This window comes from Helicoverpa armigera, chromosome 9 (genome assembly GCF_030705265.1).
Source record: "Helicoverpa armigera isolate CAAS_96S chromosome 9, ASM3070526v1, whole genome shotgun sequence".
Classification (NCBI taxonomy): Eukaryota; Metazoa; Arthropoda; class Insecta; order Lepidoptera; family Noctuidae; genus Helicoverpa; species Helicoverpa armigera.
Window position 1 is genome coordinate 9,567,721 of NC_087128.1, and position 27,927 is coordinate 9,595,647.

The window sequence follows — 27,927 nt, forward strand, 5'->3', positions numbered from 1 at the left end:
CTTTTGCAAGGTTTAATGGACCACAAAGTTGAGCAATTGTATGTGTTTCTTTATGTTTATGCTTAATTTCATACAACATTGATTAAATAGAATAATTAAGTTTTCTTGCAACTGAAAGTCTTAAAAATAAAATATCCAAACTTTGCATTTAAAAAACATGAACTGACAGATGACAACACAGTGACATTGACATTTGTTTGTTTTCGCCAGTTTTGTCGGTGAAATTAGTCTGATTTTATAAAACTTTAGTTGAAATACAATAGCAAAGAAATTAAATAAGGTTCTATACGTTTAATCGTAGTATTTACTAAGCATAATTATGGAGATAACAAGGAATAACTTTCTAGATGAACTAGATACAATAAAAAGAGATTTAGCTAAGTCTTGTTTTGTTGGTTTCGATGCTGAATTTACAGCTCTTTTATCAACAGAATGCTTTAAACACAGGTGAGAGAACATTACTATGATATTTGGCATATTTTTAACAATACTAACACTATTATTGAATTAAATTAGGAAGAATAAAAGCAAAAAAACACCTAAACAACGAAAACGTGGTTCTTTTCAAAATAAATTTTAATACATAGGCAACTATCCTTATTCCCATATGTATCACTAACACTGCCTATCAATAATTTATTCTCATAAAGCAATGGCTATCTTCCTGATTGAAGTATAGGTTTGTTCATAAAATTGTCTATACACATGTTGTTGGTACACCTTTACAAAATTGTACACCTTTATTCCTCATTGTTATCATACAAATAACTTTACCAATTTAACATGAAAAAATGTAATCACCCTAATTAATAATTTCAGATTATTCGACACAAGTGAAGAACGGTATGACAAATTAAAGACCAAAGTGAGCAACATGATAATGACGCAAGTTGGCCTCACCATGTTCCAGTATAACAGAGACTTGGACTCGTACACGGCTACCGGCTACACATTCCATCTGTGCCCGCAAGTCTTTGGGGATATTGACCAGTCGTTCATATTTCAAGCATCAACACTGAATTTTCTGTGTAAACATAATTTTGATTTTAATAAGGTATTCATTTTTACTATTTTATTTTGGAAAAAGATCAGATGTATCAATATATATATCTAAATATATTAAAATATAAGACATTTGCTATTCCTACAAATTATATTGGAATGATAACGATTTCACTAAAAAAACTATATGCAACAAAACATTGTACACTCTTCAGAGATCTAAGTGAATATCTATCTGTGCTTAATGTAATAGAGAGGAAACAGCAGGCTCCAAAACTATTGATCTGATTTGAAAAATTCTTTTACTGTTGGGTACACCTCTAACCAAGGGGTATTGGGTTGCCCGGGTAACTGGGTTGAGGGGTCAGATAGGCAGTCGCTCCTTGTAAAGCATCACATAGTTGGTAAAAGGCTCAGAGGATGGATGTTGGGTACACCCCTTTTCCCATGAAAGATAGATTATATTTTATCTGGGTACAACCAGTAGTTCCCACGGGACTTGGGTGAAAGACAGGAAAACAGCTAATAAATCTTTGAAGAAATATGAACACAGCTTGTCAAAAAACCTAATGAGAGGGTGAAGCTTATGATTATATAAGTCTGTAACAGCATTCGTAGTATTTTACTCCTAATTTAGGCCATCCGTACACTAAAATTAAAAACATATTTCAACATACTATTCCAGTTCACATATGAAGGCCTGCCGTACTTAAGTCAAGAGGAGGAAGCCCGAGTGAGGCAGAGCCTCAAGGATAAATCCCTGTTCAATGACCTCTCCAGAATGCTGACGATGGAGGAAGAGAAACAACTGCAGCAGTACCAATCTCAAGTTTCCAAGTAAATATTACTTTATATGATACTTCTATGTTGTGAAAAAAGTCTGTATTTGAGAGAATATTCTTCAAAAATACTTTTCTAACCCATATCAACTGCAAGCAAGCAATACCTCCTATCTGACTCCGGGTGGATTTTAAAGGGGAACAATAAAACTTAATAAAATCCTTATTCCGAGGTAGGTATAATGAGATACTGAAAATCAAAGTTTTCTTTTTTTACGCATAGTATTGCTTAATAAAGTTTTTTGTTTTTATTTCGAATCTAAAGGTAGTTTATGGTAGATACGAGTTTTTTGAAACAAAAATGTCAGATAGAAGGTATTGCTTGCTTGCAGTCGATATCCAAACTATTCAAAATTTCAAAAAAGTCTTGTCCAAAATGTTAAAAGCTACACTTTTAACAAAGAATGTCTGTAATTACAACACCTGTGAGATGCCATTTTTATGTCTCCACCAGACCATGAAACTATAGAGTACCAGATCTACATAGCAGATGTTGGGCAGAAACAAACACACAGATTACGCCCTTTAGAGACAACTTTAATGAAATGGAGATACATAACCAATGATTTTCCCTGAATACACTAAAGAAATTACTCATTTTTTTTTCATTTATTACTTTTATATTAATTAACTTTTTTATTAATTTATTATTAAACAAAAGACCAACCTCTCAAGTATGAGGGCGGGGGTTCGATCCCAGGTCAGGCAAGTACCAACAACTTTTCTTAGTTTGTATGTACTTTCTAAGTATATCTTAGACACCATTGGCTGTGTTTCGGATGGCACGTTAAACTGTAGGTCCCGGCTGTCATTGAACATCCTTGGCAGTCGTTACGGGTAGTCAGAAGCCAGTAAGTCTGACACCAGTCTAACCAAGGAGTATCGGGTTGCCCGGGCAACTGGGTTGAGGAGGTCAGATAGGCAGTCGCTTCTTGTAAAGCACTGGTACTCAGCTGAATCCGGTTAGACTGGAAGCCGACCCCAACATGATTGAGAAAAGGCTCGGAGGATGGACATTACATTTTTAAATAATATTAAAAAATATATATAAAAATAATATCTCACCTATTATATTATTATTATCATAATTACAGATGGTTGAAAAGAAGTCAAGAAGAGACTTTATACCTGGACGTGGAAAACCCAGTACTACGATACATAACCCACATTGAGATCAGGATGAGTTTCCCCGAGGTCCTCACTACCGATAGCTTAGGTAATAGTAAGAAGGTAATTTGTGCTAGTAGCTGTTATTTATTTATTGCTTTTCACGGTAAACTCATTTGTTTAGCCTTCATGTTAAGTACATATGTAGCCTTTGTTTTTAAAATACCTCTTAAGTACATATGGTTAATGTTTGAGGTCTAAACAGATTCACGACTTCGTTTCTTCGTTGTTTGCAACTTAGTTTTTAATGGTTTGGTTTTAGTTTAAGCTTGTTGTTTTTTAAACTATTGCCATAGCTAGTCCTCAGTTGTTCGACAATTTTAAAAATTAAACGCCAATAAGGCTCAACAGTTGCATGCTAAACCAATGAAAATCTTGTTATCTTTCAAAGCAATATAATGTACAATCTAAAATTTTATTATCAGCTTTAAACTAAAAACTGATAACGAGACTTTAGAGATCATCTATCATCCATTCTCTTTTTGCACAGTATTGAGACTTTAAGCTAAACAAAGTTGATTCTGCTATAAGTTCATTCAACCTCAACCGCTTTGTTAATAAAGCTTCATTTTATATTTTTACCATTTCAGATATTGATATACCGAGATAAAGACGTAGAAGGTGCACACAGCGCTCCGATAGCAATACTAGAAGACAACCTCATGAGCCACCTGCTAGGATTCTCTCAAATCATTTCACTACTTTCCGAATCACAGAAACCTATTGTAGGACACAATATATTCCTAGACACTGTATTATTACACAATCAATTCATTGGGCCACTCCCAAACAGATATAAAGACTTTAAAAATAACATTCATACAATGTTCCCCAATGTATATGATACTAAGTACATATCACACGAAATGTCTATGAAGCTCAGCTACCATGAGGTGTGGAAATCAAACGCATTACAAGAGTAAGTTTCAATAGTATTCTGTATTCTAGCCATGGAGAAAGAAATGACTAGCGGAGGTGCCGTAACGGAAAATCTCCTAAGAAAGACGAGGAACGTTAATGTCTTCGCCCTTATACCTGACCATTTTTTGTATTTTAATAATCGTTAACAGAAATCTCAAAAAACTTCAACGCATCGTCAGTTCACTCGTAACTAATTGTTTAAGTCGTGCCCACCTAAGTATTTAACCTATAAGAAGGCGCCTGACCTACCTACATTATGGTATCTCCGCTCATCTTTCCTTTCTCCGTGATTCTACCTCATAAATAGTTCCCGCTTATTTATCCAAGTCCCTGATTAATTGTGTAAAAGCATTTTGTAACAAATTCATTCATAAATAAGACGCATGTTTATTTAACACTCGCTCAATTTTATCATTATAACTTTTAACCACTGGATTGTATTGTGATAATAAACATTACAAGATTAGTGGTTCTCGTTAAAATATTCGAAAAACAACGAAATAAGTAATTCTTTAAAGCTTTTATCCTAATGGACAAATAAACAGTTAATCTGTAAAAAATGCAATTACTGTACAATCGTGGGAAAATAAGCTGAAATAAATAGCTTTTATTGGTTAAGTGATAACATTATAACGGCGCCTGTTTTTGCGACGCAAGGTGTTACTCCCACGACCTGGTAAAACATTATGCATTAGTGCAGTTAAATTAAATTAATTAATTAATAAGCAATTGTGCAGTGTAGTTTTTGTTTTTATAAATTACTTCAGTTTTAAATCCACCTTGACCATACAAAATTATTCACAATTACAAATTGTGAAGACACTGTAAAACTATTGTATCCGCAGCCTAGCCTATTAATTACTATTTATGGTAACTTCATCGCGTTATATTGCAGTTTATACGAGTTCTTCTCGGAGGGAAAATGTAAGAAGTTACAGAACGGAGTGAATTTAATCAAACTGAGCAGACCTTTCAATGTGAAGCAGTCTTATCATGAAGCTGGCTGGGACTCCTATTGTACGGGTAGGTTGAATACACAAAAATACAAACGGACTTTGTAGGGGACCTAACTAAAGGTACTTAAATGAAAAGTGGACTGTAACACTTAATACATATAATGGTTCACTGGACAGTACAATATGTTGGAAAACTAAGATAAAGTATGCGCGCGCGTCGTCGGCTGTGTCCGGTGATGGAGTGCGGCGGCGCGGTGCGGGCCGCTGCTGCTGGCAGCCGTCCCCCCCGCCTCGGTGACGCGACGCCCTCTGTCGGGCCCTGGTGCGCCAGCTATGAATCACGCCTTGTGTGCGTGAACATCCTCCCCGGGTTGAAGCATTCAATCTAGTGGAAGTGGACAAATATTATTAAAGGAACGTAGAATTGTTCCCTTACGCGTCTTCAACTCAGCCACACGCGTTATCCCGTCGCTCCCCGGGAACACCTTCGTGACACGTCCCAGTGGCCACAACATTGGCGGTTGTCCTCTCTCCTTGATGAGAACTAACGTTCCCTCTGCCAGTTGTCCTGTAGATGACGTCCACTTAGTTTTTTGCTGCAGCAGAGAGATATATTCTAAATGGAATCGTTTCCAGAAATGCTGCTTAATATGCTCCACTCTGTGATAGCGCTCCAAGCGGCCGATGTTTACATCAGACACCTGTGGATGCGGAACAGCCATTAGTGATCGTCCAATCAAAAAATGTGAAGGAGTAAGGACAGTAAAATCTAACGGATCAGAGGAAAGAGGGGTGAGAGGACGTGAATTAAGAACAGCTTCTATTTGAGTTAAACAAGTGACCATTTCTTCATATGTGAAGTGTGTTAACTGTAATAGTCTTTTCAGGTGGTGTTTAGTTGAGCGAACGGCAGCTTCAGCAATGCCGTTGAAATGTGGAGAATATGGAGGGGCAAAAGTAAATTCAATACCCCTTTGTGCAACTTCATACGATATATTTGATTGTTTTAATAATTGTTGCAACTCATTACAAGTGCCTACAAAATTGGTGCCATTGTCAGACAAGATGCTCTTGGGTTTGCCACGACGAGCAACAAAACGGTTTAAAGCAGCCATATAGCCCTCCTTAGTAAGGTCTGTAACGAGCTCGATATGGACAGCTTTCACTGCAAGACAAACAAAGATGCATAGGTACGCCTTTACAAGTTTACACCCTCGCCCCTTTCGATCTGCTATCAATATTGGCCCAGCATAGTCGACACTGGAATTTAAAAATGGGAATTCCAATTGAGTTCTATTAACAGGCAATTGTCCCATTACAGGTTGAACATTTTGACACTTGAACTTAAAACATTTAATGCAGTGTTTTACAACTGACTTAGACAGATTTCTGCCTCCAAGTGGCCAATACATTTGCCGTATACTTGCGATCAACAATTGAGGGCCAGCGTGTAATAAATCGTAATGATATTTGTGGAAAATTAATTTAGTGATATGATGTTTGCAACATAGTAAAATTGGATGCTTGATATTATAGTCATAAGGCGAATTATCAAGTCTCCCGCCTACACGGATAAGACCATCTTCGTCAACAAAAGGACTCAAACAAATCAATCTATTTTTGCGAGGCAAAGTCTTACCAGCTTTAAGAATGTCATATTCTTTGGAAAACATCTCCATTTGAGCTTGTCTTAAAATGAAATTTAAAGAATCTTGAAGTTCTTTAATTGATAATGGATTTTTATCCTTGATTTTGTTCTTTACATTATTATAAAATCTTAATATGTAGGCCACCACTCTTTGTAGACGATTTATGTTAGAATATTTATGTAATAATGTATGAATTATTGATGTATTTGTGTTTGTGTGTTGTGCGTGTTTTTGTGTGTCTGTAAGAAACGAGTGATCTGTGAAGTTAGATGTAATTACTTCTGGTAGATCCTGTTTCATAGTTTTGTTGGGCATAGCTGGCCAGTGTGTTTCATCATTTAACAAGAACTCTGGACCTGACCACCATAAAGAACACTCGCTGATAAGGTCAGCCTTCAGCCCACGAGAAACAAGATCTGCCGGATTGACTCTAGACGGCACGTAACTCCACGTATGACCTGCAGTACTCTCCTGTATCTCGTTAACGCGATTGCGTACGAAAGGTTTCAATACGTTCGGTGACATAGCTAGCCAACTCAACACTATTGTTGAATCGCACCAAAATTGGCATCTAGTAATAGGTAAAGTAATTGAACTTTGTACCTTAGCACACAGTCTAGCGCCTAGCAACGCCCCACAAAGCTCGAGACGTGGAATGGTAGTAGGCTTTATTGGTGCTACGCGATTCTTCGATGCAAGAAGTTGTACCTTGACTGCACCTTCCATATTCACCGACCGAAGATATACGCAACAACCAAAGGCTCTCTCAGAGGCATCTGTAAAAACATGAATTTCATGCAATATAGCATTGTCACACACAACCCATCTTGGAATGCGTAGATTGTTTAAACATGGAAGAGTGTTAACAAAATTACTCCAAAAATGGTATATAGACTCTGGCACCTGCTCATCCCAGTCACACTTATCCAACCACAGCTTCTGCATGACAATCTTAGCCTCGACTACACATGGACCAACCAAGCCTAATGGGTCAAATATTTGACTGATGACTGACAAAATTTGGCGTTTAGAAACTTGTTTCTTATCATCAATAGAAATAGAAAATGCCAAATAATCTGCCTCACACATCCAGCGTAAACCTAATGTTTTTGATGACGCGTTCTTATCTTCAGACAGTCTTAGACAATCCACAACTGTTGAGCTATCGCAAACCTGGTCTAAAATTGAGGAACTATTGGATTGCCATTTTCGTATGTGAAAATTCGCTGACGCTAACACAGAAATAACTTCCTTGACCATTTCTACTACGCCTGAAACTGAATTACCGCCTGAAAGATAGTCATCGATGTAAAAATCACGCTCAATTGAAGACTTGACGGTAGGACTTGTAGCAACATTAGCCAAACTCACTAAACACTTTGTTGCTAAGTACGGAGCAGAAGCTGTGCCATAGGTAACAGTATTTAGACAATAAGTCTTTAACGGTAACTTAGGATCAGTCCTGAAGATGATTTGTTGCAATGGACGTTGCGACGGTGTTACAGCAACAGCACGATACATTCTAGCTATATCTCCTGATATAACGTACTTATATTGCCTAAATCTTAGTAGAATTGACAGAAGATCTTCTTGGATAGTCGGGCCAACCATCTGGATTTGATTGAACGACACACCAGACGTGGTTGCCGCTGAAGCATCAAAGACTGCCCGTAGTTTCGTGGTCGAGCTGGATTCTCTGATGACCCCATGATGAGGCAAAAAATATTCAATACCGTCACCTGAATGTGGCTTCCTAGACGTTGTATTTTCTGTCATGTGTCCAAGACGCTCATACTCCTCCATGAAGGCAACATAACGCTCCTTGAAACTTGGATCACGAAGAAAACGACGCTCCAGTGATAGAAATCGCCGCTTAGCCATCTCGTACGACTCACCTAGAATGACAGGATTATCCTTTAAAGGAATTGTCACAACAAACCTACCCTCACTGTCACGAACAGTATTGCGGCGAAAACTTTCTTCGCACGCACGTTCCTCCTGTGATAAGGCATGTTTAGATGGGACCGAATCAATTTCCCAAAACCTGTTGAGGTTATTATTTAATTCCTCCATAGAAACATTACAAAAATGTGCTTGGTTATTTGAAATATTGCGTAATGGGACTGGACCTGAAACTATCCACCCTAGTTTTGTTGCATGAAGCTTGGGTTTATTCCTACCTAAATTTATAGATGAGGAACCTAAAACATTCCAAAACACTTCCGCGCCAACAAGAATGTCGATTACAGACGGAATATGGAATGACGGATCTGCTAACTGTATGTCTGCCGGTATATTGATATTGCCTATATCTACAGCTTTGGCTGGCAATATTTTAGTAATTTCAGGCAATATGAAGCTAGTGATGGTTTCCCTATAGCCACCATTCCGAGCCTGAATTGTAAATCTACAAGACTGTGTGCTATTAGATGTTTGCTTATTTATACCTGATATCGTGGAGTTAACGTTACGTCTAGGCAATCCCAGCTTGTGACACAGTGTTTCAGTGATAAAATTAGCTGTGCTACCGTTATCCAGCAGGATCCTGGCGTCGAACTTCTCACCTCGGGTGCTGACCACTGTCACCAGAGCTGTGGAAAGCAAAACAGAACGAGTAGTAGCTGCAGTGTCGCTTGACATAACAACGCTTTCAGATGTGCCGTTTTGTAACTGTGCACCACCAGAAACGTCATCAGTCAGTAAACTAGGCAGAGCTACACTACTAGGCATTGGGTCTTGTACAGTTGAATTAGACTGCTCTACGTGTAAAAGCGTGTTATGCTTACGATTACAATATTTACAGTGTGACAATTTGCAACGTTTACTTGAATGCCCTGGACGTAAACAATTAAAGCACACATTAAGCTCCTTCACCTTTGCTAAACGGTTTTCTACTGACAACTTACGAAAATCATCACACACAAACATGAAATGATTATTTTTGCACAACGGACAATTATTAAATTCCTTATTAGTATTAGGTTTAGGTTTTGTTATATTATAGTTTTTTTTAGAATTATTAGTATTTACTGTGTAACTGTTTGTACTACTATCTTCCTTATTTGTTGATTTGCTATGTTCTACTGTCTCTAATAAATCAGCCCTTTTACTAACAAACGAACAAAATTCTGACAATGTTGGAAATTTGGGTAAGGTATTGCTATACTCTTCCCAGTCTCTGTTAGTGACCTTATCCAGTCTGCTACTCATCATAATCACCACCAGTGTACTCCACTGGTCAGTGGGCTCGTTCAGTGATTTTAAAGCTCTAATTTGCTTATTGATATTATCAACAAATTGACGTAAGGCTACACAAGATTCTTTAAGAATTGCCGGAGTATTAAACAAAGTTTGCACATGGTTTTTAACTAGAAGCCTGCTATTATCATATCGCTCACATAATAGATTCCACGCTAATTGATAATGCTCGCTCTTAAAATCTATATTTTTTATCACTTGCTGAGCATCTCCCGTAAGCGAAGCGCGCAAATAATGAAATTTGCTAATATCATCGATAGCACTACTACTGTGAATAAGTGACAGATATGTATCTCTATACTCGAGCCAACATTGATAACTACCATCGAAAGTAGGCAAATTAATTTTAGGTAAGCGTACAAAATTATGACGGAACGATGCACCTGTGTTTTTATCCGCTGAGCCCGCTACAGACCCGCCGTCAACGCCGGCATCAGCGCTGATAAGCAGGCTGCGCGCCTGAGCTGCCACCGCGTGGTACCGCTCCTCAAACTTGGCACGTTCCCCGTACGCCTCGTCTGGCTTATCCGAGAGCACCTCGATCTCCAACTGCAAATTATCAAAGTCATCGTATAAAGCATCAAATTTACGAAGGCGACCCTCTAGCTCAATACGCTGCAAACTGGATAATGAATCGCAACTCATAAGCACATTAACATGATTGCAAAAATTCGTAAGCTTAGCTTTAATAGCACTGCGTTTTCTTATTAACAAATCTTCATTAGCCATTATAAGAAGGTGGTTTGAAATAAAAAGTACAAAAGATGTTATGAAATAATGCGATAGAATAACAGATAAGGCGATAAGCAAATGCACAAGTGATGACTAATGTAGCAACCAGATGTTTCAATATGAATAGGCGCGTGACTCGTGACCGTTAGCTCATTAGCAAAAAACTTCAACGGTAAACCGATAAGAAATGTATTCCATACAGCACTGAATGAATGCACGTTAATGCCAATAGACTTTTAAATAATCACTTGTTTGCTCAAATTTGAAACTGAACTGAAAACGGTTGCAACGGAAATTTTTGAATTTGAATTTTTAACGGAAATTATAAAGAAAGGAATTTGGAACGATACACAAATATGCTTATCTTTATCCACAAGGCGAACTGTGTTGATTCCCACGAAGCACGTAGATGACCCGGCGTGTTCGACCAACTAAGTCGAGACTTGACCACCGTCGACGTGAAGACTTCGGGAACTTGTAGACGTCCTCTCCTCGTTCTACGTATTTAGACGACTCCAACTCCAAGCTTCTCTTCTCTCGAATGCCGCTTGTAGTGACACGGCGCTTTTGAAGACTCGTCGCTCGTATCAAAGTCCACCAACGTCGCCTCGTACTGTCACCGCGCGAACGATTTCTTTGTTCGTAGAAATACGTTACGCGGATTTAAATTGTAGAAGGCCGAAGTGACCAAAATGTAGGGGACCTAACTAAAGGTACTTAAATGAAAAGTGGACTGTAACACTTAATACATATAATGGTTCACTGGACAGTACAATATGTTGGAAAACTAAGATAAAGTATGCGCGCGCGTCGTCGGCTGTGTCCGGTGATGGAGTGCGGCGGCGCGGTGCGGGCCGCTGCTGCTGGCAGCCGTCCCCCCCGCCTCGGTGACGCGACGCCCTCTGTCGGGCCCTGGTGCGCCAGCTATGAATCACGCCTTGTGTGCGTGAACAGACTTAGAACCTCATCCATTTTTTGCATCCGATTAAAATCAACAAGATTATATTTTATTTTTAAAATGCGTCTTCTCGCAGCAGAAGTCTAGGATCCTCCAAGTTTTTTTTTTGTAATAAATAAGTATTGTAAAGTTTATTTTAAAACATGTAGGTACCTGCATGACTTTGATAAAAAAAAAATGTTTTCTATAGCCTATCAAATTCGTTCGTGATGCTCCCAAATGTGGGGCGGTGGACGTTACCTTCAGTAGAGAAAGGCACAAGGTGTTTTCAAATTTACCCATTAAAATAATGTATATATAAGAATGAATGTATTTGTTATATATATATTGTAGGGTACTGTTTCATCCGCCTGGGGCACTGGACAGCGTGTGAGAACCGCGGCAGCTACCGCCCCGTGGGACCCGTCGAGACGTTATCTGCGCTCGCACCTTACTGCAACAAGGTTAACATTATTCGCGGCGCTGTGCAGTATATGGTAAGATTTTTATTACGATGTATTTATTACCACTTGAGGCTAATTAACAGCCACTAAAGACATGGTGAAGATATAGATAGAATCACAAAATAAGGCGTCTTCCTGCCCTCATCATCTTCCGAGCCTTTTCCCAACTGTGTTGGGGTCGGCTTCTTCCTGCCCTATTACCAATTTAATTCGAGTCTTCGCAAACAATAAAAATATATAAATCACTACATAGTATAAAACAAAGTCGCTTTCTTTGTCACTATATCCCTATGTATGCTTAAATCTTTAGAACTATTTATGTGATCGAAGGTTTATATGTGTATTTAGTCATCATCATCGGACCCGTGCGAAGCCGGGACGGGTCGCTAGTTTAATCAGAAAAGGGTATAATTTAGGCGGTCACCAAAAATATTTTTAAGACTCTAAGCTGAGGCACCAAATAAAATAAACAACTCCAAAAAAAATAAATTGACTTTATTAAAAGGGCACTAAAGTATATAATATTATGATCCAAAAAAAATAAAATAACATCAGAAAAATCGCAAATCTCGCACAAATATTATTTTTGGTTCCCAAAATGGATTAATGGTCACCAAATTCTATCCAATTAAAAGATTAATATTACTACCAAAAATCAAAGTTAGTGACGAAAACGAATCGCTGCAAAACCGACTCCACGTAGTCTTGTCTGCCCTACCCCTAGAGTGCAATTCAAAACCGCGGAGGCGCGGAGGGGCGAGGCGGCCTGCGAGCTGAGGCGCAGGTAGTTTCAGCGCTCGCCGCGGCGGCTGAGGCTGGCCGGCTCCGCCGGCCAGCAAGCCGAAGCTGCGGTGGTGAGCGTGAAAACCATCTGCGACGATAAGCTCGCATGGGACCGCCGGAGCCCTGCAGCGCCGGAGCCGTGACAGAAGCCATGCTTGCTGTATGTTGCGTGCTTACATTTTAAACGCACTGAGTTACACACAAATTCATATAACAATAAATAAGCGACGTACGTTTGGGAACCCTAGTATATTAATTGGTATTTGGGAAATATTCTAGCGATCGTTAGCTTTTTTAGTCTAACAAAAATGACCAAATTAGGAGTCATGGTATTACATAATTGGTAACATCTAAGTAGTCACAATATATAATATTTGGTCTAAAGTGTATTTTAAAGGCGTCATATATATTTTTTTAGTAGTCAATAATACGAAAAAATGGTTTTATCTAAGAATATTTTTGGAAACGTTATTTGGTGACCATTTATTCATTTTGGTAACCGTTTAGAATTTTTTTGGTAGTAAAATAGGTACTTTTTTGGGTGGTGTTTAAACACAAGCCATCAGAAAATGAGTCCGGATTGTTCTAAAAATAGGTACTTCCGTCCAGTCGTGTTATCATAAACCGTTAACATATTTGCAAAAACAACAACAGATTTTCATTTTTTTTTAAATTCAATCCGACTTGGAACATAGGATCATACAAACACTCAGACTTTTATACGAATATTCCAATGCCGTTTGCCTATATTTCTGTACAGGTAATAAAAATATGCGTTGAGCACTTGTCTTGATATATCCGCGGTATATAAACAGATGATAGTCTATGGCCGGTATAAATACTCGCACCATAGGCACGAAAGATATATGTATTGTGAATCATGCTGCCTTCCGGTCAGTAGTACCTTGGTAAACTGGGCTAAGACTTTATAATAATGTTTAGTACTATTTGCACCATGATTTTATATGAAACTAGCTGTTTCCGCGGTTACACTCACGTCCCATGGAAACTTCCTGAAAATACTGGAGCCTTCAGGGTACAAACAAACATACATATTATAATTTAGCCAGTCTTTAGAAAGGGGATGTTGTGAGTCCGATAAGACAAAAGTTATAAAAATAATAATTTAATTACAGTACACATACCACGACATGGCACATAGCAAGAACAAAATTTTGTACCTGTCTAACACAACCATAATATAGGGTTTTGTAAACATCAAACAGTTCTATTCTCTGATCTATTGATAAATCAGAATAACTCTTTCACAATACTACTACTCGTCAGTTATCAAAGACACTTGGGTTCACTCGTACTCGATATAAAAGACTCGATGAAATGACGCGAAGACAGACGTGGAGCGTTTGAATCAAGAATTTTGATAGAATCATATTTATGCCAGTCATTGTGATATTTTTGAATTTCCACATAGCTAGTAGCTACCTCTAATGTTGAACAGATGCTAGTATAAATCATTTGATTCGTTTGTCCAGTTTACTTTTCATTGTTTTGGCTTATGAATGTTTATTTCAATTATCCAAAAAAAAAACTGAAAAATGCAAACGGAGGTTAGAAGGAGGAAAATGGCAGAAATTTTGAACTTGTCTTATTCTTCATAAAGTGACTTATAAACGACTTTCTTTATTGATTCATGATTGTTTGTTTGTCCCTTTTATTTAGCAAACCATGGGTGTGATACTGGACGAAAGGCTTAGCTGGCGCCCCCACATCGAGCAAACGTCCTCCCGAGTTAGAAAACTTATATGGGCGTTCAAAAAACTGCGACAAGTGGCCGACTTCCAACTCCTACGCTCCATTTATCAAGCACTGGCGCAGTCCATCATAAGTTACTGCATAACGGCATGGGGGGGCGCCTGCAAAACTTACATGATAAGCCTCGAGAGAGCTCAACGATCTCTGTTAAAAGTAATGACCTTCAAGCCATATCGGTTCCCTACAAAAACACTGTACGAAGACTGTCAAGTACTTACAGTAAGACAATTATACCTTCTCAATCTCATATTGGCACAGCATATAATCACACCGATCAAACAAGGAATCCAACATAAAAGAACCGTCGGCAATGTATGTAGCACGATCAAATGCAAGACCGCCTCGGCTCGTCGGCAGCGGCTATTCCTATCCACATATGTGTACAACAAAGCGAACAAAATTCTAAACTTCAACCCACAAACTAAAAATAAAACTAAAAATATACTTAAATCATGGCTTCAAACACTTGATTACGAACAGACGGAAAACCTAATGAAAGAACAGTACTCATGACGACAATAACACTCACACATACACATACACACACACACATACACACACACACACATACACACACACACACATACACACAAATACACACAAAGAGCACAACCCATACATATTCACATTCAGACTATCATCACACCACTTAGCAAAAGAGCAAGCATATCATTAATTTTTTTTTTCTTATGTATTTACTTATTTTGTCCTTAGATTTTATTGCATATAAAGTGTTGTTCTAAAAAAACGGGTGAAGACACTGGCTCCTGTAACACAGGTCTCACCTAGCACAGGAGCCAGGGCTTCCTTTGTAATTGTATTTTATTTTTTATGCCAATAAAACATTTATTTATTATTTATTATTTTTAGTTTATGTTTTTTTTTCTCCGGTTAACCGGGTGCTTGGTATCTGATGACGACACGGGCCTAAGCCAAGTGTTCACCAGTAGGGTTGATGACGTTTTGGTTATTATCTGGGTGTGTTTGGATAGCTGTGATAGAGTGTGTGCGTGTGTTTTGGTGTGTATCTATTTCACATTGAAGGAACTTTCGAACTAGTCGGCAGGTGTTTAGAATCACCGCTTTCTGAAGCAATTGATAGGTGTTTGGAGGCAGGTTAAGAGATTGAAGGGATTGATGGAGCTGTTTAGGTATTACACCAGTTGTGGATAAGACTATGGGGATGATGGTAACTTTTTGTAAGTGCCAGAGACGTGTTATTTCGTCTTTAAGCTCAATGTATTTAGTTAGTTTTTCGGCTATTGTATGCTGCATGTTGTGGGTGTTTGGGACGGCGATGTCGATCAAGTATCCGGTCTTGTTGGTTTTGTCTATAAGTGTGATGTCTGGTCTGTTAAAATGAATTGTGCGGTCGGTAAGGATGGCTCGATCGAAGTACAGTTTGGTTGTAGAGTTTTCTAAGACGGTTTCTGGGGTGTATTTATAGTATGGTACTACGGAATTAATTAGTTTATACTGATGGGCTAGTTTCTGGTGAATGACATTTGCGACTTGGTCGTGTCTGTACTTGTAGTCGGTCTGGGCTATTGATTTACATGCGCCGGTTATGTGTTGTATGGTTTCGGGTGAGCTATTGCATTTTCGACAAATATCATTGTTTAAGTTCTTAATAATGTATTTTCTATAATTTCTTGTTTCAATTACTTGATCTTGTATCGCCATCATGAACCCTTCAGTCTCCGGGAAGAGTTCGCCTCGATTTAGCCATGCGTTCGACGCCTCTTTGTCGACATTTTGTTGGCATAAATCTTGGCGGTGTCTGCCGTGTAGAGACTTCTGGGTCCATTCTAGCAGTTTGGTCTTGTCGTCGGTGATTCTTTCGTTCTTCTGTTCAGATGTGTCTTGTAGATTTAAGGGTGTGTAGCGTCGATCGTTTTGGGATATTAATCTGTGAAGTGTGGATGATGAATTTTTCATGTAAAAATAATGCCGGAGAGTTTTGATCTGCTTATTATGTAAATTCAGAATATCTATAAGTCCTCTACCTCCTTCTTTCCTGGGTAAGGTCAGTCTTTGCAAGCAAGATCTAGGGTGATGTTTACGGAATTTGGTCATTGTTGTATTAATTTTGCGCTGTAGGTTCTTAAGGTCTGATTTGGTCCAGTTAATTATGCCAAAAGAATATGTCAATACAGGTATTGCGAAGGTGTTAATGGCTTTTATAGTGTTTCGTGAATACAATTGTGTTTTAAGAATTGTGTTAAGGCGGTGTTTAAATTGTTGTGTAAGTTTATTTTTAGTGTCTTTCTGCAGTATCTGGGATGACTGTGCGTAACCTAAGTATTTATAAGTCTCCTGTTCATGTAAAGATTCTATCTGCTCTCCAGATTCTGTGGTGTAGTGGTGCCTGTAGTTCTGTCCTGCTCTAACTGAATTTATTTTGCATTTATCTATACCAAATTCCATCTGTATATCATTGGTAAATTGTTCTGTAAGGTTAGCTAGTTGGTATAGATCGTTTTCAGATTTTGCAAACAATTTAATATCATCCATATATAATAGGTGACTTAGGGCGTTGTTTTGATTTTGAGGTTGTTCGGTATTTTCTTGATTTGCTAAAGGTATTCCAAATGGACTTGTGTTTAGTATATTAGAAAGCGGGTTTAGAGCAAGGCAGAACCACAGCGGACTCAGTGAATCTCCTTGAAAAATTCCTCTTTGTATTTTAATTGGGTTCGTTTCTATTGTTTGGGTTGTGGCCGTTAGCTTGAGTACAGTGGTCCATGTACTCATCATAGATTTAAGGAACTTAACCAAAGTTGGGTGAATTTTATAAATTTCTAAAACTTGAATCAGCCACGAATGGGGAACCGAGTCGTAAGCTTTTCTGTAATCTATATACATACTATATAAGTCAGATTTGGTTTTGAGGGTCTTTTTTAGGATCACTGAGTCAATGATTAATTGTTCCTTGCAGCCTTGGCTAAACCTCCGACATCCTTTTTGCTGTTCAGCTAGAAGACTATTGCTGTCTATATGTTTATATATTAGCTCAGAGATACAGGATGTCATAATTTTATACAAGGTCTGCAAGCATGTGATGGGTCTGTATTTAGCGGGGTTAGAGGGGTCACTAGGGTCTTTGGGTATCATGAATGTTGTGCCGGAAGTAATATATGAGGGTATTGATTCGGGGTTTTGGATAAACTTGTTTATAAAAGTGTGTAAATAACCATGAGCTGCTGTAAATTTTTTGTACCAGTAACTATGTATGTGGTCCGACCCTGGTGCTTTCCAGTTGTGTAAACGGGAGAGCACGTTTTGAAATATCTGTGGGGATATGTGTTCAAATACCATCTCTGGAGTGTTACTGTTTTGTGTCTGTTCTATTTGTATCCATTCTGCCTGTGTGTTGTGTTCTATTGGTTGTTCCCAGATGTTTGACCAGAAACTTTGTAGTATCTCTGGGTCTGGGGTGTTAGAATCGTCATCATTTAACGGATTTGCCCGCAAATTTGATGTAGCCTGTCTGATATTTCGGTAAAATAATTTTTCGTTATGTGTAAACTGGTTGTTTTGTTTCTTTCTTTGGGTGCATGCTGTGTATCTTTGTAATCGGCCTGTTACGACCGAAAGCTTTTGTCTGAGTGTGTCGAGAATGTGTATTGCTTGTGTGTTTGGTTCTTCGTGTACTGTGTGTGTTTTGTATTGTTCAAAGATTGTATTTATGTGTCTTAGTACCTTCCTACTTCTGTTGCCATTGATATACTGTGTGACCTTACCGAGTTTTGATCTTAAGTCATTTAACTTCCTCTTTAGTCGTTTTTGCCAGCTAGGCTCGTACTCTTGTCTTACAGTGTTGTTACTTTCTTTTGGTCGGAGCTCAATCTTTGCCCCATTTACTTTAGCTGTGGTCCATGCTGCACAATATATCACTGTCTGTACTGTGTTAAAGTCTGTATGTTCGTTAATGTTTTCAGGGATAGTAATTTTGTTCATGTAACTGATGATTTTTGCTAGGTGTTTTGAGGGTTTCTGTTTAGGGATATAAATTCTATCTGTCGGACTTGTTTCTCTATAGAAGTTGAAAGCTAGTTGGAATGTTTCATCAATAAATTGATCTCTTTCTGTGTTTATTTGTGGGTTCGTCATAGTTATTGATTCTATATTAATTGCTGTGGTATTAGGATTTGCAGTTGGAGCGGTATGCTCTGGTGTAGGGCTTATGTCTATCAAAATTGTGTCAATGAGCGGTGAGTCAGTGTTTTCGATGTAGTCGGGAATTTCTGTTATAGTATTGTATGTGGTATTTTGCCTAAGTTCTTCTGCTACTTCCTTTTTAATTGAATTTAATCTATCTAGTGTGATGTATTTATTATTAATTATGAGTCTCCTTTGGTCAGCTATTCGCTGCTCACTGAGATGGGCAAGTGAAGGGTACCTGTTTATAAAGTCTACATACATGGTCTTCCGGTATGCCGTTTCATTTCTGCCTAGGTCTGTAACTCGATAATATGATTTCATGATAGCCTCGTTTTGCTCATTTGTCCATCTCATACGTGACTGTGTTCGGTTTTGGGTGTTGCGTGTTTCAGAGGTTGTGGGTTGTATTCGAGTGGTCTGGGTTGGTATGGGTTGTGTATTGCTGTGCTCAATGTTAGATTCAACGTGATGCCTATGGTCAGACTGTAGTTGATTAAGCTGTTCTTTTACTTCTTCGTGTATCTGATCTATCTCTACTTGTGTTATTAATTTATTCCGGACTATAGCTCTGCGTTGATCACCTATTCTTTGTCGACTGACTTGCATGTTGGGGAATTTTTCTATAAACTTAGTGTGAAGGGGTTCGAGGTAAGTTCGTGTGTCTGTACCTAATGCTGTTAGTTGTAAGTATGTACGCAGGATAAATATGTTCATCTCAGTAGTCCATCGTCTGCGTGTAGTAGGAGCGCTCGTAGTGGGTGCAAGCTCAGAGTTAAGGTTGACATCCTGCACAACACTAGCGAGCGAGCTGGTGGACAAGGTCGATGTTCGCCTTGTCATGTAAGAGGGGCGAGTGGAAGGGATGGAAGAGAATAACGAAATAGTATCTTCGCCCGAGGAATCGGCTGTAGCATCTACGCCGTGAGCCCGCCTGCTCAACTCACTGCGACCGGCTGTAACTTTATTTTCGGTGAGAGTCCGCCTGCTCAACGCCTCACCGCCGATGGTTCGCATGCTGTGGCATCCAGCATCGGCTCCAGATGCGCCCCGGCGCTCCCCGGGAAGCGACCGTAAATTGTATCTTCTTTCATTGCTCATCTCCATAAAGGGTTACCTTAACCTTGTTAGCCGTATAAGTTTTTATTATATACGTGTCCGCCCCCCACGTGGTCTGATGTTCGACACGGACGTAAGGTAGGATTTTTATTATTATTATTATTAAACCAAATTAAATAATATTATCGAAAATTAGATATCTAACACGTCCATTAGATTTCGCTTAACTAGAAAGGCATCTCCTTCCAGTGACGTTACTCACCTATTTCTTTCAGAATAATATAAATGTATGGTTCTGGCACATTTTATTTCACGCATAACACCGATTGCTTATTTTAATTCCATGGCAAACGCAGGTGGTATTTATACTGAAAAAAAAAACTTATAATTACACAGTTGTAACGTTGATTCAGTAGGCTGAAAGACATAGACAACGCATATTTTTTCAACAATGAAACCGCATTTTTTTATTTATGTCTGAACTATGTATGAAATTCCCCATGAGTCAAGTTTACATCGTATTTTATCTAGAAGAATTATTGCGCTTTTTATGTTATGGGAATTCATTTATCATTTTTTGTTATTTCAGAATTTAGCGGAAGACGATCCGCCGCGTCATCGACCGGGGTTATTGCATTTGAAGGCTCTTGCAAAGAGAAATATTAATGTGGCAGAGGTAAGTTCTCCCGGAGCTGCGGGATTGTTCGAAAGAGTTACCGCCTCCCTGGTACATAAAAGGCCTACGACGGAACACGACGGTTTTTAGTCAGTAAGAGTCTGACACTCCCTCGCCGCTGCTAACCCGCAGCGGGAGGGGTCATTTGATGACTTTTGACGTCGTTAAAATAAAAGGTAAGTTCTACACGAAAAAACTTGTCACTATTGTCTTAATCACTCTGTCTACTGTAAAACTGTATATACTGAATATATTATTTCAATTATTTTAAGGGTTGTGACAAGAGATAATTATTTCTCTTTAGAAATTACATCTTGGTTTCAATGACTGCCAAATATATCTTAGGTTGGTATTTATATGGGTACTGGATAGTGGTACTTAAAAAATGTACACTATAGCACTTCATCTGTTATTTAAAAATAAACCTTTACGTGTAGGTAAATGTGCTACTAGGAAATAACGAACTGCTTTTGTATTTCCTCTCGTTTACAAAACAGTTGGTTTTAAAAAGCCGGTAATACTAATATAATTAATAACAGCTGTCGGGTCGGCGAGTTCATCGTCAACACACCAACACTGCTACGCTGAGTATGAAAATACACTATTTTCGTGGATTCTGCATTAGTATGCACGCCGTATTTATTATTATAAGACCGTAGAGGCGTTAAATTTATTGTGTATTTCAGCACTATCTACTATCTGCAGTGTGTTCGGATAAATCCCAATATACAGGCAGTATAAATACAATGGAGTCCGTCGCTTGGTGTGCCCAGTAGCGGCCCGCCGGCGCTGGAATGCACTCACGTTCTGTCACCGTTTAATTATATTCGACATTCCTCCAAATTATTATTCTAGACGTTTGCCAAGCCAATCTCTCCACAACTCTCTGTAATTACTAAATACTAAGGTCAATGTACAATAAATTACCCACTAAACAATTCCACCGCCTGTTATTTTGAAAACAGCAATATTTTAGCTGCAGCACATAATATTGGTCATAACGGCTGATACGTTCGTAATGTGGCAGAGCTCAAAAGGAATTGCATAACGGGTGGAAAACAATGCTATTTTAGTTCGGATCGTAAACATCGTGTCGGGTTCATATGCGTCGGTATCCTCGGAGCCAGATTTAGCGGGAGTATGTTAAGAAACGGTTATGGTAGTAATAATTGTCACGTCGGCTGTAGCGGCGCTGTGTGTGTGTGTACAACGCGCGTGTGTGTGAGTGCTGGCCGCTCGCCACACGCACACAGGTGTACAGCACGCACACAGGCGCACACACCCACACGCGCATGCCTCCCCCGCTGTGCACATATTTCCCGTTGCTAGTTAAAACAGATTGATAATGCCCAAGTGTCACAGGCGAAAATCTTTATTTCTGTACCGTCCCGTTTTTTAACCGCCGCGGCCGGTGTTTGATTTCTCTAATGTACAAAATCTTTTTTATGCCACTGTCAAGGTTGATTTAAGGTTGAGATATAAATAAGATTGGTCGCAGAACGATTGCCGCTCGTCGCTATATTTCATCGCGACCTAGCCGGGGTTATGATTTAGCTGTTACATGTGATGTTTGTTTCAGGTGGCGTCTGAACTAGCGACCTTCGGATCTTTAGACATTAAGCCTTATGGTAGCAGGACTGCTCTCATAGCTGCTAGCAGTCGGCATACGTAAGTATCAAATATATCACTCAGATAATTCTAAAATGTTCTATCTTAACCTATGAAAAGTCAAAGGACTTGCAGCCTTCTCAAAAACCAAATCGACTTGGAGTCACTTTCTTGTTTAATTTTTTGATATTTCTTTAATTATTTTCTAATGTAGTTAAATAATTACAGTGCTCAAGTAATCCTGAAGCAGTATAAGAACAGCAAAGTGTACAGGATAGCTCCGTACAGCGTGTACCGACACTCCACGGCCGGGAGGATGGCTATATGGTGAATATTTACACTTTAAATTTAAACAAAACCTCTTAAAAATATCATTCGAAGAGCTCATCTTTTGGCGACGGTTTTTTCAATTCCTAGAACTATGTAAATCCAATCCAATGTATTAAAGCATTAAGAAACTAAGCAGCTATTTAAAGATCATCCTCCGAGCCTTTTTCCCAATCATGTTGGGGTCGGCTTCCAGTCTAACCGGATTCAGCTGAGTACCAGTGCTTTACAAGAAGCGACTGCCTATCTGACCTCCTCAACCCAGTTACCCGGGCAACCCGATACTCCTTGGTTAGACTGGTGTCAGACTTACTGGCTACTGACTACCTGTAACGACTGCCAAGGTTGTTCAATGACAGCCGGGACCTACAGTTTAACGTGCCATCCGAAACACAGCCAATGGTGTCTAAGATATACTTAGAAAGTACATACAAACTTAGAAAAGTTGCATTGGTACTTGCCTGACCTGGGATCGAACCCGCGCCCCTAAGCTATTTAAAGATACAAACGTCAAATATCAATCCTTCTCATATGTTAAACCTTAGATTAACAACAAGTTAGATTCTCAGTGGAACTTAAAATAAGAGAAACTGAAGGAAGAAAGAAAAAGGGGAAATATTTACAAAATAAACGAAAATTCTTACCAGCGCCAGAAAATCTGGCATTAATAGGCCTTTGGTCCAATTCGCATATTGTTTCAACCACATTAGTTTTACCGATATAAACTTGTAATGTAGTGACTATTCAGTGCTGACCCCATATATCTCATGAACGAAGTCAAATCACCTTGTTTACTGTAGCTTTCTCAAATTGTCACAATACCTACTCCTGCGCAGGGCTATTACTTCCAAAGTGTTTTGTACGTCAGCCAAATCGATTGTGGTTCGATTTTGGATTTATATCTTTTAACCAAAAGTAGAACTTCGAAGATCTTCTTGTATACTCGTGTTTTACAAATAAACTGTCTTTATCTCTTTAAAAGGTTTGGGAATAATATAAACTAAGCTAAGTCAAGTATTTTATAATTTATGATTACTTTGGACCCAGAGAAGATACTTGCGATCTCTAAATATAAAGATAATGTTCAGCTCCAAAGTACCGTCCACTTCTTAATAAAAATATTATTTTTTTAATAGGTACATACTCTTTATAATAATTTATTTTTCATTATCCTTTTTTCAGGAGTGGAGCCCTAATAACTGGCAGCTTGGTGCTATACTTACTCCACAGAAAACTTAAATAGGTAATATAAAGCGACGAACGTAGGCAACCAAAATACCTCTTTAACCTCAGCCAAAATAACCAGCTTCCATCAATATTAGTGCCTTAACGATAAAATACTCTTTAGTCACGTTTACCATATTTATAGAGGGTTAACAGTTAATAAAATTTCACTGCTAACCGAGGTTGCCAACACACAAAATTCCATAATAAAATGTACCTAAATACCACCTTTTTGCGACAATCATAAGTAGTTTGTGCTACTTTAACAAGCAAATATTATATACGAACAAAGATTCCTATTATGTAGTAGTTTTTATTGATTAATGATAGGTAGTAATATAATGGTGCATTTTTTGTATTTTAGTTAAATCATTTAGCTCTGTTCTGTTTTGCAATTATACTAGCTAATGTGCCAATATTCAATGTGCTAGTCATCATTGAAGGCATTTTACCTTGTAGCATAATTGTTTTTTTTTCATCAAGTATATATGTATTTTATGGAAGATATTTTTTTTTATTAAGGTTCTCCAAACTAACTAACTCTGGGGATTTTGTTGCGCCACTTCTTCCCAGCGAAAGCACATAGGAAGTGGTGAAGGGTGGGTCTCATGTAATTTTGACGTTCGGATACTGCAATTTTTCAGCCTACTTTGATTTTTGCTGAAATTGCATATTAATTGTGAAAGTGTGTTTAAATGTGACAGCTGCAAAATGTTGTTCATTTTCAGAATTTAAACAATAAGAAAGATAATAAATCATCTGAGGATACAGAAATAAAGTATTTATATGTTTAAATAACTTGTGACCTCATAATTGTTTATTTTTTCTCTACATTATTTAGTATAGTGTTGACAACAAATAATTTATAGACAACTGTTGTTCATTTGACAAAGTCCATACTATTGTTGTTTAGTTTTAAGATTAATGTGCCACTTTATTTGTTTAATAAAAATAAATCAGTGACTGTTCCTACGTCTGGTTTTTCCTTTCAAAATTCCTGTTGTTTGAGTAACATTCCGTGATACGCAAAAATATTGTCTAGACAAGAGTAATCAACAGTTTTCACAGCAACAAACATACAAAAAACGTTAATATTTGGCTGTGTTTATAACGCTGAAAGAGTTTATAATAGATCGCCATTGGTTTTTGACTGATCGCGGTAAATAGCTCTCTGAACGATACTTCCTCGCGGCTCATATAGTAGACTATAGACTAAACATTCATTAAGTACCTATACTATGTTAAAAGGTTTATAATAATGTTTATGAAACGCTTAATTACCTACTCACAATTTGGGCATTGATTCCACCAAAGAGGAGAGGAGTCTTTAAACAACCAATGGAATTTCAGCCCTCAGATAAAATGTTTCCATAGCGACATCCAATTCTTTTTTTTAAATCTTCTCTTACGAAGGTGTATAGACAAAATACTTATTGCTAGGTTATCTGGATGTGTCGCCTCTCAACAAAAGTTTTTATGAAATTGATGATAGTAAGTCGACAGTTTGTATGACATGCTGATAATTACATTAATAAATAAATTACATGCCTACTTATAAAACATAAATATTGCGTTGATATTACAAAAACTTCTTTTATCTACAAATCCTTGTTTTCGAATACGGGCAAGTAGTTTATTTGCTAGAAGCGCCGAATATGAAATACCTAGCACCCGCGCATAACATACGACTTCCCTCATATAGTGCATAAATATTAGATTTAATTTACAAGATATGTAATGGGCGAGCGCGTTAACGTCGGCCGGGAGATTATAACTCGGGGCTAAGCAAACAGCGCATGAGTTAGCTTGCTTACACAGCGCTGCTCGTGCGCCGACGCCGGAATACGCCGCCAAACGTTTTGACATGCCTGATTTATGTTGATTTACAACTCACTTGCACAACATGACGCCCCGTGCCGACAAACTTCCTGGAAATTAATTCATTATTGCATCCAGCCAACACAAGCTTATTTTTAGTTTTCGCAAATTGCATCTTATGTTGATTGCAAGATGTAAACAATCGATAGCCGATCTCATCAGCACTGGATACTGTAAAACGCATACTTTAATGTTTCTGTTTTAATTAATAGTTTTCTGTGTTAGTGAATTATTTAAACTGAAACATGCAATTCAGTTGCACAGTTTGTTGGCACTTCCAAATCTATGATTTTGGGTGCAGCATCGTAAACGTCGCATGGCTAAATGAAACAGAAATAAAATGCGGGATATATTGCACACTTTGACACAGATCTCCGCCTTTTAATTGTTAAGAAGGAGCCCTGTTTATAGATATGTTTATGCCTGATGGCCTAAAGAGGCCAATTTGAGTTTACGCGCTAATAACGTTGTCTGGCAAAGCTTCGTTTAGTCAACTGTTCTAGTAATATTCAAGAGTAATAAAATGTGCTTAAACATCATTTAAAACATTGTATTTTCATAAGCTGCGTATAATTGTTAACAATGTGTGGTTTATTTATTGTTTCAGGGTAATTATAAGCTCGCCAACCATTTTATTTTGTATTAAAATGCATAATACCTACGACGGGATGTATTTGAATTGCTTCTGTTTCTTATAACATGCATGTGTCAGAAATGCTATTTTGCCAGTAGATAAACTGTCTGTTTTACTAAATATTTCGCAGCGAAATCGAATCAGTCGCTGGGTTACAGAAAGCTGAAACTTTCGTATTATTCACGCGTTGTGCCCAACGTGTCATGTGAAAATTAAACTGTGTCTACACACTTAGTAGTCGTGATCCGCCTCTTCCGTGATTTGGGTTGGAGTTAATAAAAAACGTTGGCAGTTAACACAAATCTGAGTGTTTCCTCTTAGCTAAATAAAACGTAAACAGCTAAGAATCCTAGTAAGCCCGGCCTCCGGTTGAGACAATTAAAATAGATTTCCACCTGCAAAAGCTAAAATAACTCGTGTTTCTCGTATTGTAGGTGGAGAATTGATGGATGTTTGGTGGACATGTGCACAGTGCATTCTGTCCAGTAAATAGGTCACAACGAGCAATTTTACACGTAACGTGGACCAATGTTTCCGCAAATACACGCCGTGAGTTATTGTAAGTAATATCAAAATGTAATCTTTTTTATAGTCTGTTACGAAAAACAAAACAATGGTTTCAGATCTAGCTTAATGTGAGTTCTCCTTCTAAAGAAGTCGGTTAAAAAGGTGTAGGATATTGATTTAATTTTAAATTCGACACTTTTGTTCCTGCATCAAAGTTTATAGGTACTGTATTATAGCTAAAACAACAAATTAAACCAACCAACTGTTCCGGATAGTTGCTCCATAAATTACAAAATGTTTGAAGATTATCATGTACTCCATTCAGTTTCCAATGTATTTCAATCCGTAAGTGGGTAATATAGATATGTTCACCGTTTCATTAGATCAGTAATGTAGTGCCTTCAAATGAATGTTTTAGCACGTCATACCATTAGATCCAAACTAATTTTATCATTGAATGTTACGCATATTAGGTGTATGCACTTTGTATACAGTGGTATAAGAGTGTTAGGTAGTATGTACAGAAGTTGGATATCGGAAATAAGAGAAGTAGAGCTTTTAGGCCAGTTCACCGACAAAACAAGTGTCTACTATGAATTTATTCTCATGTCGGTGCAAGAATCAAAGTAAACAGTAGTTCTGAAGTTTATGTAGTCAGCGAACTTGAGCCATAGTCACACATGTTCGCATGGTCACTCAAAATTACCACCGATAGAGAGACCTGGAAAAATTTCAACAATAATATATAAAATAATTTCTGAATCACATTAAAATTGATATAAATTACATTAATTAACGGACGACATGCAGCATTGAGCTGTTGATGGGCAAATGGCCATAAGTATTTTAAAATATCGACTATGACTCGCGATGAATGTCGCTATCATGAAAATTAACACACTGCAAGAAAACTTTGGAAAAATTTAATTATGTATGATCTATTTTTCTTACAACAAACGTACTTTTATTTTCCAATCAAGAGAGGATACTCTTTATCTGGGTCCGGTGCAATAGCATGCGGAAGCTATATACCTACTATTTATTCCATAAATTAATGTTCCCATTACTTTGATTTGCAGTAATTTTGAGCGTAGAAATCGCCTCAAATCATGAGTGAGAAAGTTCAAGTGATTCACGTTCAATTAAACTTTACCCTTTGGAAATAAATCGGTCCAAACTGACCACGAAATTAGGAAACATAGCCGCATGTTTATGAAAACAAGCCGTATTTGACGTCCGACTAGTTCCACTGCGGCACTCTGACAAACATAATGTTGTTGATAATGTACTGTTGATGTTACGACCACAGTCAAGTCACGGCAATACGACACGAACAGTTTCGGGAACATTTGGACCTACTTCCTTAACTTTG

At 38.0% G+C, this 27,927-nt stretch overlaps 2 protein-coding genes across 6 annotated transcripts; one reads left to right on the plus strand and one right to left on the minus strand.

Moving 5' to 3' along the window:
• The first annotated feature begins 213 nt into the window (after positions 1-213).
• LOC110372592 (pre-piRNA 3'-exonuclease trimmer) lies at positions 214-24,508 on the plus strand. Its single transcript, XM_064036175.1, has 11 exons — positions 214-447; positions 820-1,054; positions 1,688-1,839; positions 2,936-3,071; positions 3,599-3,927; positions 4,825-4,952; positions 11,816-11,958; positions 20,291-20,377; positions 21,957-22,045; positions 22,214-22,312; positions 23,495-24,508. The coding sequence occupies exons 1-11, from the start codon at positions 320-322 to the stop codon at positions 23,553-23,555; spliced, it is 1,587 nt and encodes a 528-aa protein (XP_063892245.1). The 5' UTR covers positions 214-319; the 3' UTR covers positions 23,556-24,508.
• LOC110380377 (uncharacterized) lies at positions 5,029-11,495 on the minus strand. Of its 5 annotated transcripts, XM_021340342.3 has the most exons (3): positions 10,176-11,493; positions 9,063-9,125; positions 5,446-5,586 (listed from the first exon to the last, which is right to left on the minus strand). In XM_021340342.3, the coding sequence occupies exons 1-3, from the start codon at positions 10,519-10,521 to the stop codon at positions 5,579-5,581; spliced, it is 417 nt and encodes a 138-aa protein (XP_021196017.2). In that variant the 5' UTR covers positions 10,522-11,493; the 3' UTR covers positions 5,446-5,578. The 5 variants fall into 5 exon arrangements, 4 of the variants coding, with proteins under 4 accessions (XP_063892244.1, XP_063892243.1, XP_021196015.3 ...); XM_064036174.1 differs by having other exon boundaries at positions 5,029-9,125; positions 10,176-11,495; XM_064036173.1 differs by having other exon boundaries at positions 5,029-8,429; positions 8,982-11,494.
• Positions 24,509-27,927: the final 3,419 nt, after the last annotated feature.

What these genes read in the sequence shown, in the direction of transcription:
- LOC110372592 (XM_064036175.1), top strand. Translation starts at nt 320, where the DNA reads ATGGAGATAACAAGGAATAACTTTCTAGATGAACTAGATACAATAAAA. An exon ending in ATAATTTTGATTTTAATAAG is followed by an intron (nt 1,055 to 1,687) that starts GTATTCATTTTT and finishes ATACTATTCCAG; the next exon opens with TTCACATATGAAGGCCTGCC. An exon ending in GCGGCGCTGTGCAGTATATG is followed by an intron (nt 11,959 to 20,290) that starts GTAAGATTTTTA and finishes TTGTTATTTCAG; the next exon opens with AATTTAGCGGAAGACGATCC.
- LOC110380377 (XM_064036173.1), bottom strand. Translation starts at nt 10,521, where the DNA reads ATGGCTAATGAAGATTTGTTAATAAGAAAACGCAGTGCTATTAAAGCT. An exon ending in CGTTAACTCCACGATATCAG is followed by an intron (nt 8,430 to 8,981) that starts GTATAAATAAGC and finishes CTGTCATTCTAG; the next exon opens with GTGAGTCGTACGAGATGGCT.